General features: G+C 34.1%; 2 protein-coding genes across 2 annotated transcripts; both read left to right on the top strand.

Annotated features, from left to right (window-relative positions):
* Positions 1 to 5,175: 5,175 nt before the first annotated feature.
* LOC121972704 lies at positions 5,176 to 6,369 on the top strand. Its single transcript, XM_042524349.1, has one exon. The coding sequence runs from the start codon at positions 5,176 to 5,178 to the stop codon at positions 6,367 to 6,369; it is 1,194 nt and encodes a 397-aa protein (XP_042380283.1).
* A 300-nt stretch (positions 6,370 to 6,669) lies between these two features.
* LOC121972703 (52 kDa repressor of the inhibitor of the protein kinase-like) lies at positions 6,670 to 7,584 on the top strand. Its single transcript, XM_042524348.1, has one exon. The coding sequence runs from the start codon at positions 6,670 to 6,672 to the stop codon at positions 7,582 to 7,584; it is 915 nt and encodes a 304-aa protein (XP_042380282.1).
* Positions 7,585 to 11,549: the final 3,965 nt, after the last annotated feature.

The raw sequence follows: 11,549 nt of genomic DNA, 5'->3' as shown, positions 1-11,549 counted from the left end.
AAGAGCTTTTACACAAGAATTGCCATGGAAGACTTTGCTGCAGATCTGTTTTGAGCATCTATCTAGCCGCCAAGAATCGTCGATCAGAACGCAATGCCATAGATGCCAATGCAAATTGATTGCCCTTTGCTACGACTTTGATCATTCTAGCTAGTCATAAATAACTGGATGTCGTCACAGTTGAACTTTTAATTGTTATTTTGAAATTCTTCAATAATGAGGAGGAATCTGTCATAGTTGTTAAACAGCTATCTGTGTCAGAAGACTAAATCACTGAAGGTGCTGACATGAAGCTATAGGTCAAAAAGATAGTCTTTCAGGAATCTCTAAAGAATGTCGATCTCAAGTTTTCCTGTCCAGTGACAAGGGAGCCTGCTGACTGGTCCTGCAACATTTGTCTGCTTCAAGTTTATGCAAGGTGTACAGGTAGATGATTAAACTACACAAAAGCTATTCAAGTGAAACTGAACTCATTAGATCAAACATTCAAAAAGGAAAAGAAAAAGATAAAGACACATTTGAAGAATTGATCAAGACTGGTGAGCCATACTCCTCTGCAACATGACAAATTAGCTGCCAAGTACCCATCATTCATTTTCCAATCTTACGCAGATTTGAAGTTTGAAAGTGTTAAATGATTAGGTTGATATGGTGGCCAATGTGGATCCAAAAGGTTCTGAGAGTCCATGGCAACGCCCTGGTCCTTTAATTTATGGTCCCGGAACATTCCAAGAGGTGAGTTATTTTTGTATACCAACTTGTCTGAGCTAGCATTTATAGCAGTGCAAATTTGTTCATCCATAGTTTGTGAGCTGAAGATCATCACCTGCTCATCATTTCACCATAAGTCCATGATTGGAAGGAAGTTCATGAACTCTAATGCATCACTGATATTCAAACAAATTCTAGTGCTTCTTGTTAGATATGTATATATCAAGATAACAGAGGATGGTTTAAATCTAAAAACTATAAATATTAGCATGCAACAATTTTAAATAATTAAGGACAGAATTTTTACCAAGGAGATAAGATGAAAATAAAATAAAATAAAATAAAACAATTATCTCTCTCTTTATTTAGTTTGGAGATTTCCATCCAAATAAAGTGCTAAGAGAAAACTGATCAAATTGAGATGGAGATAAATTTAACATATATCTAATTATTATAACAATAATATATATGTAGGATTAAGTTCATATGGGTGGACTAAATCAAATTAAATTTATATAGATGAACTTAATCTTTATAAGGTGGGCTTACACTTGATTAACACACACATACAACTAATTATCATTAGAGTAACTAAACCTAATTAAGTGATCTAATGCTTCAATACATATAAAGAGGGTTTGGATTAAAAGGATGTGGATTTAATGTGTAAATCTAATAACCCGATTTATTAACCTTGATGAACTATTAATAATGGATGAGTTTTAAGGTGGATAGCCCCTATAGGATGAGCTTGGTATATAAAGGAAGATGCTCATGAATTAGGGTATGCTCTAGAGCTTTTTTCAATCTTCTTTCTTTCCCATTGAGAAAGAACTAAGGATTATCACTGTCCACTCATGTACAAGACTATTCCGCATTAGTAGGAACACCGACGACAAGTAATAAGTGATAGCTTTGCGATGGATTCACGTCAACTTGTGCTAGCTATTGTTTCGATTTTCTATTGAGCTTTAGAGATTGATGATAGCAAGATCCTATTGTAGACGCATCCTTTAGTTCATGTATGATGTATTGCAATTCTAATAATTGTAATCAGAGCTTAGGATTGACTTATTATTAGTTTTTAAGGCGTAAAGATTATTTTTCAACTTTTTAGCACATACACATCAATTTTTCCATTTGATTCCATATGAATGAGCGAAATTGGTGTGTATTCGTTGAATGTAGCATGGATAGATTAGGACTTAACCTATGAATCGAGATTTTCGCATTATCAGTGAAGAACTAGATTAGCGGCTTGATTTTAGGGCTGAAAATTACATTCAGAAATCAGATTTTTTTGATATCAATCGATTGGGAAGGTTCTCAATCGATTGGTAGTCGCAAATTCATGAATAGAAGTTTTCTGAATCGATTAGTTGGTCGATTGATATTTACCAATCGATTGGTGTAAGACTCAATCGATTGGGATGCTCAAATTGGTGAACAAAGGGGTCCGGAATCGATCAATTGATTGATTGGTATTTACCAATCAATCAGCATAAAGAGTCAATCGATTGAGATTGCTCGATTACTATAAAGGTCCCAAATCTATTGGGTGATCGATTCGAGTTCTTCAATCGATCACGCAATCGATTTTGGAATCATTGGAAGTCCACAAAAGGCTTTTGAATTGATCGGCTGATCGATTGGTATTCACCAATTGATCAGTCAATTGATTGAAGTTTATAAGGAAGTCCACATAGAACTTCTAAAATGATCGACTAATCGATTGGGGTTCACTAATCAATCGGATAATCGATTGACGTTCGCTGGATTGTCCATTAACCGAATCGATTGGTGAATCGATTGACATTAGTCAATTGATTAGCTGATCGATTAGGGTGAATGAACAAGCGAACAGAGACCTTCTGGATCGATGAGTGAATCGATTCATATGTATTTAATCAATTGATCAATTAATTGACACGCGTGTGAATTGATTCACATCCATTCTTGATCAATGGACAAGGGTGTCAATCAATTGATATCTAATATCAATCGATTGATAACTGAAGTTAGCTTAGTTTTCAGCAGTTTCTTCCTGAATTCTTCTTCGCTCGTGCTACTTAGTCAAATCTATACCATCACCAAAGTGAGAACTATTGGAGAGGCTAGGAGTATTAGTGTAGAGGGATGTATGTCCATGCTAAGGGTGATTGGCCCAAAGGAAAATCATTTTTATGTCGGATATATGTTTAAGGAAGCTTACAAATTGAGTTAAATTTCCTGATCATGCACATGGTATGTCGGCCAAAAGGAAGGGGCATCATGTGACTGATCAGAAGTATTGTGAGTAATATTATAAAACATAAGCTAACTAAGGAAGCTCATGAATAAAATATTATGCGCATAATGCATCGGTCCAAAAAAAGGTCAGTTATGTGGCAGATGAAGATAATCATGAGTTATTTAGAGAGCACCAATAGCAAGTTACAATATAGTCCAAAGACTTAATGTAATGTTGTACTAAATATCTCTATTAATGACTATATAGTTGCATGTTTTATTTGTTGCATTTTGTTATTGCACAACTATAAAGATACATGCCTTATTTGTTAAATTAAGCTATGTTCTTTGTTTTTGTTTATGCAGTACTCTCAATGTCTGCATACTCGAACAATATCCCTGTGCTTACTAACACAAACTTAGGACAATGGAAAGAGCATATTAAAGTTTTATTGAGCTCATGAATTTGGACTATGCATTTAGGCATGATTGCCCCTGCACCTTTAACTGATGCTTCCATTGTGGATCAAAATGTGAACTTTGAAAAGTGGGAGTGATCTAATTGCATGAGTCTGATGATATGAGAATGTCAATTCCAAAGTCATTTAGGGATTTGATAACTGAGAAGAAGGATACTAAAACCTTTCTTAAGGAATTAGCAGAACGATTCATCTCAAATGAAAAAGTTGAGACTACCACATTTCTCATGAAGTTAGTGTCCATGTGGTACACAAGGAAGGATAATATTAGGGAGTATATCATAGAGATGTCCAACTTTGTTACATGACTTAAGACACTAACGTTAGACATGTTTGAAAGTGTTCTTGTAAATCCTATCTTAATCTCTCTGCCTACATAGTTCACTGCTTTTAAGATTAACTATAATACTCAAAAGGAGAAATGGACACTAAATGAGCTCATAGCTCAGTGTGTACAAGAAGAAGAGAGATTGAGAGGTGGCGCATCTCAAAGTACTCACTATGCATCCTCAGCTCAGTATTCGAATAAGAAAAAGAAGGATAATAATAAGAGTAAGGGTAAACAACTTGTAGTGACCAGGGTCGGACCTGAGCACAGTTCCAAGAGTCAACTGTCTCAGGGCCCATCATCTTAGGGGCCCATTAGTTGGAGCAAGAGGGTCTTTGTAGTAATCATGCTATACTTTTCAGGACTTAATTATAATTTTAAAAACTTTATGTAAAAGTGTAAAATAATAAGTTAACCCTATTTCCCCTTTTTCTTCCACAGGTTCTCGATTTTTCATTTCCCTTGCCGCCAGCAACTAACGCCGTCGGTCTGCACTGCTGCTGTCGTTCCGCGTCAGTCCGCACTGCTGCTGTCGTTCCGCGTCGCCGACTTGCCGTTGTTCCACGAAGCCACCTGTGATGCTTCTCCTCCCCTTACAGCCTTTCTATTGCGGTCTCTTGTCGGCTGCCACCCTCTATCAAAATTTTTGAACAAGGAAGCATCGATCGAGGCTCAACATTCAACAATCGCTGGTTCGCTACCTAAGTTGCTGAGTGCTGACTTGTTGTTCACGTCATTGTCGACATTTCTTTCTTTCCCATTCATCGATTCTAATCATTCAGTGCAACTGTGCTGTCTGTGCAAGGTTCGTATGATCGTATCTTCTCTAGTGACTAGTGGGTTTGAATTTGATGATGTTTCAATCTGGGGTTTTAATGCTATAACCCTATTTCTCTTATTGCAGAAATCAGAATTTGTTTTTGCTGAATTTGTTGTGTTTGGATTAAAGCTTCCATTTATCTGACACAAAATTAAAGATTAGAGCTTCAATTTCTCTTTACCTAAGGTTCGATAAGGTATGAGACACAAGATTAAAGTTTCCATTTGTATCTTTCAATGTCGCTGGATTTTTTTTTTTTGATTTTGTCTTGATGATTAAGATTATTAGTAAGAATTGGAATCTTGTTTATATCTTGCATATTTGGTTACAGTTAACTAAGGGGAGCATAATATAGGCAAAAATATCAAATTGGAAATTCTTCCCTTGAGGTGGGTTTTTCTTGTAGTTAAAATAATTTCTTAGAAGAATTTTGACAACAATATTTGGATAATTCTTACACATTTTTTAGGTAAAATATATAATTAATGGCTTCTAATCCCAAACATCTATCTGGCTATCAGAAAAGAAAGAGAAAGCAAAAGGAATAAGCATTAATTCAAAGTCAAGCAGGAGATATTGATAAATATTTTTCTAGTAATAAGAGAATGATGGTAGAAGAAACAATTGATAATCCAACGAATGTGGAACAAGAGAATGAAAACAACATTCATGTTGAAGAACTTGATCAATCTTTGGATATAGAATTGATTCAAACCCTCAATGTAAATGAATCGAATGATGAAGATGATGTGGATGTGGTTAATAATCAATCTGAAAATCAAGAGACTTTGTTTCCACTTAATGTTGATGATCAAGCAAATTGGGATAAGATTGATCCAAATATTCGGGATTTTTTAGTTGAAAGGGGTTCAAGTAGAGTTGATGGTGTTTTGTTTCCTAAGGATAATAATGGTAGGCATTTTGATGCATCACATTACAAGAGATTACTATCTAATGGCGAAAAAAAAAATAGAAAGTGGCTTGTGTATTCAATTTCTTCCGACAAAGTATTTTGCTTCTGTTGCAAATTATTCAAAACTCAAAGTACCATGTACAAAATTGGTCAATTGGCTAATGAAGGGTACAAAGATTGGCATAACTTGAGTCATAGTCTGAAAAATCATGAAGCAAGTAAGGAACATATTGATTGTATGATTAATTGGATTGAATTGGAGAAAAGGTCGGAAAAAAATAAGACAATTGATGATAGTATACAAGTAGAAATCAACAAAGAGAAGGAGCATTGGAGACAACTATTAAAGAGGATAATTGCTATTGTGCATAGATTGGCAAAAAACAACTTGGCATTTCGAGGAGATTATGAGAAAATTTATGCTGAAAACAATGGCAATTTTTTGCAAATGATTGAAATGATAGCGGAGTTTGATCCAATAATGAAAGAACACATTCGTCGGATACAATCAAGTGAAACTCATTATACATATCTTGGTCCTAAAATCCAAAATGAGTTGATACAGATGCTAGCACATGAAGTGAAAAAATCAATCATTGCAAAAGTTAAAAAGGCCAAATATTATGCAGTTATACTAGATTGTACTCCAGATGCAGGTCATGAGGAACAAATGTCCCTTGTAATACGTTGTGTGGATGATTCAGCAACCTCTGCAGTGATAGAAGAATATTGGGTTGAATTTTTGAAGGTAGATGATACATCAGGACATGGACTTTTTATTGAGTTAAAAACTGTGTTGAAAAATCTTGGACTTAATCTTGATGATATAAGAGGCCAAGGATATGGCAATGGATCAAATATGAAAGGAAAACATAATGGAGTGCAGTGAAGATTATTAGATATTAACCCTAGAGCATTCTATACTCCTTGTGGATGTCACAGCCTAAATTTGGCATTATGTGATATTGCGAATTGTTGTCCTCAAGCTATGTCATTTTTTGGAGTAATACAACGGATATATCAATTGTTCTCATCTTCTACCAAGCGATGGAAAATTTTCAAACATCACGTGGAAGGTTTAACACTTAAGCCATTGCCACAAACCTGTTGGGAAAGTCACGTTGAAAGTGTGAGACCGATAAAAGAATAAATTTCAAAGATAAGAGATGCTTTACTTGACTTAGCAGACATGGGTGATGATTCAACAGGAAAGAGTGAGGCTGAGTCTTTAGCAACACATGATCTTGAAAATTTTGAATTCTTGGTTGATTTGGTAATTTGGTATAAGTTGTTGCATTCAGTAAATATTGTAAGCAAGATTCTCCAAGCTGAAGATGTAGATATTGATGTTGCTATTAAACATATAAAGGGTCTTATGTTGAATTTTGAAGAATATAGAGAACATGGATTTGAAAAGGCTGTTAATGAAGCTAAACAAATGGCAAATGAATTGGGAATTGAAGCTTCATTCAAGGAAAAACGTATTATTAGAAGAAAAAAACAGTTTGATGAAACTATTACAAATGAGGTAACACAATCAGCGGACGAATCTTTCAGAGTTAACTACTTTCTCTTTTTGATTGATCAAGGGTATTCTTCTCTACAAAGCCGGTTTGAACAATTTAAAAAATATGAAGAAACTTTTAGATTTTTATTCAGTTTGGAGAAATTAAAGTGTGTTGATGATGATAATTTGTTAAGATCTTGTGAAAATCTTGAACAATGTTTAAAGCATAATGACAATTCTGATATTGATGGACATGAGTTATTCATGGAGTTAACTCTTTTGAAGCATTCTTTACCAACAGAAGCAAAAAGAGCAATAGACGTGTTGAATCATCTCAAAGATGTGGATAATTGTTATCCGAATGCTTATATTGCTTACAGAATTTTGTTGACTATACCAGTTACAGTTGCAACTGTCGAAAGAAGTTTCTCGAAGTTGAAATTGATCAAAAATTATCTTCGATCAACTATGTCACAAGAAAGATTGAACGGGCTGGCCATGCTATCAATTGAGAAGAAAATTATGGAATATCTTGATTACTCATGCTTAATTGATATTTTTGCATCAAAAACGACAAGACGTGTTATATTTAAGTGAGTATTGGTAATATCTATAATTTATTATTGTTTAACTAAATTACATATATTGTATATACAATTTCAAATTAATATTTTGCATTGTATTTTGTCTTAATGAAGAATACTTTTGATAAAAAAAAATTAATTGCAGGGGCCTAATTTTGAAACTTCGACTCAGGCCTACGAAAACTCAGGTACGACCCTGGTAGTGACTGAGGCTTTAGGACATAAGGTGTAAAAGCAACAAGATCCGGATCCAACTTGTTTCTTTTATAAAAAGAAAGGTCATCTGAAGAATGATTGCTCTAGATACATTAATTAACGTGCCAAGAAAGGTATACTTCTCAACTTTGTTAGTTTAGAAGTCAATTTAACTACTGTACCTAATAACACTTAGTTGATAAATACTGATACAATTACTCACATAAGTGTAACTATGCAGAGTTGTCTCACGAGCTAAATGCCAATTGATGCAAAAAAATTCGTCTATACGGGAATGGGTAAGAAGACAAAAGTAGAGATAATAAATATCTTTAAAGTTTATTTGGGGAATAATGTACTTTTAAATTTAGAAGTAGAAAATTTAGTATTTTTTAAAATTCTATCTTGTGTGATATTGGTTTCCTGATTGACAAACTATATAGATTGGACACTGAAACTTATATGGATAATCTTATGATGTATAGTATAAGTGTGAAGCATAATGTGGCAAATGAGAATTCATCCATGTTATGGCATAGACGTTTAGGGCATATCTCTAAACAATGCATATAAAGGTTAATGCCATAAGAAACTCTTGATTGCCTTGATATGTAAGATTTTAGAATCTGCATTGAGTGTTTAAAGAGAAAACATCTAACAAAAGTAATAAGGGTTCAAGACAAAGTAATGAAGTCTTAGAGTTTATACATATGAATATATGTAGATTATTCCTTAAAGCTCTTGGAATGATCAAGCATACTTTAGAAGCTTTATAGATAATTATTCCCGATATGGATATTTGTACCTTATTCATGAGAAGTCCAATCCTTAGATATGTTTAAAACCTTCAAAGTTGAAGTTGAACATGAACTTGGTAAGAAGATTAAGGTCGTAAGATCCGACCATGGTGGTGAATACTATGGTAGGTCTGATAGATAAGGTGAACAACATTCTAGGTTATTTGTTAATTACCTTATTGAGTGTGGTATCATGGCACAATACATCATACCTAAGACACCTTAGCAGAATGGTGTAGCAGAGCGATAAAGCCGGACCCTTAAGGATATGGTGAGAAGTATAATTGTAGTTTCTTCTCTATCAGAGTCCTTGTGGAGTGAAACACTCAAGACTACAGTTTACCTGCTCAAAGAGTTCCTAGTAAGGTAATAATGAAAACCCCATACGAGTTATGGACAGGTAGAGCGCCTAGTCTAAGGCATCTACATGTCTGGAGTTGTCCAGCTGGAGCTAAACCCCATAGGCCTAACGAAAGAAAATTGAACTCAAGAACTAACTGTCACTTTGTAGGATACTCTAAAAACTCAAGAGGTTTCAAGTTCTATAACCCTTTGAGTAGATCTTTTTCCGAGATGGGTAATGTCAAATTCATTAAGAATGATGGGAGTGATAAAGCTAGGGATATATTATTTGAGGAGAACATTAGTGATCCTGATATGATAACTACTAATGCAGTTAATAGTGAAATAGTCACCGTTCCACATATAATTGAAGTCGTATAATCGGAAGGGATAGTTGGTCATAATATTCACATGTCACCTTCAATTCATTTGGAAGGTACATCATCTCAAATAAAGGTATTCCCTCCTATGATTGAGAATGACTCCCAACCACTTCAAGATCAAGTGCCACCAAAAAGATCCATTAGAGAGAGGAGATCCACGATGTCTCATGATTATGTATATCTCTAAGAGCATGAATTTGACATTGGATTGAAAGATTATCTCACATCATTCTAAGAAGTCAAACAATGCCTTCATCTAGAAAAATGGATCAATACCATGAAGGAAGAGATGAAGTCTATGACGGACAATAACGTTTGAGAACTTGTAGAATTGCCTGAAGATGTGAAACTCATTGGTTGTAAATGGATATTTAAAATCAAATGAGATTCGCATGCCAATATCAAAAAGTATAAGACATGCCTAGTCACCAAGGGATTTACTCAGAAGGAGGACATCAATTACAAGGAGATTTTTTCATCGGTTTCGATGAAAGACTCTCTTAGAGTAATCATGATACTTGTAGCTCATGTTGATCTAGAGCTACACCAAATAGACGTTAAGACTGTATTTTTCAATGGAAACATTGAAGAAACTATATAAATGGTGCAATAAGAGAACTTTGAGTCGGATTATTCAAGTACTTAGTATGTAAACTAAGGAAGTCTATTTATGCTTTAAAACAAATATCTTATCAATGATACTGGAAGTTTGATCAAGTGGTTTTTTCATATGACTTCAAGAATAACCCGATTGATCAATGTTTGTATATCAAGTTTAGTAGGAGTAAGTTTATTATATTTATTCTATATATGGATGATATATTGTTGGCAAGCAATAATATGAGTATGCTGCTAGAAACTAAGTCATTTCTATCCGATGAATTTGAAATGAAAGATCTTGATGAAACATCTTTTGTCTTAGGCATACAGATTGTTCGTGATCGTTTAAGGTATATATTTGGACTATCACAAAAGGCCTATATAGAAAAGGTGTTCATTCGGTATGACATATAGAATTGTACTCTTGGCGATACTCTAGTAGCAAAGGGTGATAGACTAAGCTTGCAATAATGTCCATGTCACGAACTTGAGATCAAGAAAATGCAGTAATTTCCATATGCATTAGCAGTAGGAAGTTTGATGTATGCTTAGGTATGTACGTATACGAATCTTGCGTACATTGTGGGGATATTGGATAGATATTTGAGTAACCTTGAACCAGATCATTGGAAAGTCGTATCTGCAAAGAACGAAGGATTACATGCTCACATATCGGAGATCAGATTACCTAGAGATCATTGAATACTCAGACTCTGATTTTTGCTGGATGCTTAGATAGCAAGAGGTCCACCTTAGGTTATGTTTTTATGTTGGTAGAAGGAGCTATATCATGGAAAAACATCAAACAGACGCTAATGACTACTTCCACTATAGAGGCAAAGTTTATAGACTGCTATAAATCTTTCAACCACAGGATATATATGTGAAACCTTATCATAAGGTTACAAATCATTGGGTGCATTGACAAGACATTAAGAATCAATTGTGATAATAAAATTGTAGAATTGCATTCCAAGAACAATCGTAGTTTGTCGAAGTCTAAACACATTGACATAAAGTTTTTGACGATTAAAGAAAGAGTTCAGAATGGTCAACTAATAATAGAGTATATAAGAACACATTCTATGTTAGCAGATCCATTCACTAAGGGTTTGTCACCCAAGGTATTCTTCAGCATGTGCTAAATATGGAGGTTCATCCTTTTGATGAAATATCTATTATGTAGAAATATGTATTTTGTGTAATGTCTATGCTCATGAACACATATTTTTTTGGCTCATTGTATATATTGTAGTTTTTCTATATGTGTGCATGATTTTGACTTTCTTTGACATATGAATATCATATTGCTGTTGCGATTTTGTATTTGGTTATTGTAAATATGATGTGGACTATGTTTGGCGTCATAAGGCTAAATCATGATTTACCACTGCAGTTTAGCATAAAGTTCTACTAAATATGATTTGGATCCAGTTTGAGTCATAAAGAGGACTTATTGAGAATATACATTTGTAGATCACATTTTGTGTCATTCTTGTGCTACACATCCACATTTAATTTATGTCGTTAATGAAATTAGTGTTATGATTACTGTTGGGTCTTGTTACAGTTATAATAGTTATGACTTCTTTAGTCCTGTACTAACTGATTTAATAGATGAGATTGTTTTAAGGAGTATTTAACCCATAAAATTTAATATG

The sequence above is a fragment of the Zingiber officinale genome, chromosome 4A (genome assembly GCF_018446385.1).
Source record: "Zingiber officinale cultivar Zhangliang chromosome 4A, Zo_v1.1, whole genome shotgun sequence".
NCBI lineage: Eukaryota > Viridiplantae > Streptophyta > Magnoliopsida > Zingiberales > Zingiberaceae > Zingiber > Zingiber officinale.
This window is presented reverse-complemented; position numbering and strand designations above follow the sequence as displayed.

Coding starts and splice junctions, on each gene's coding strand:
- LOC121972704 (XM_042524349.1), top strand. CDS start 5,176: ATGGTAGAAGAAACAATTGATAATCCAACGAATGTGGAACAAGAGAAT.
- LOC121972703 (XM_042524348.1), top strand. CDS start 6,670: ATGGGTGATGATTCAACAGGAAAGAGTGAGGCTGAGTCTTTAGCAACA.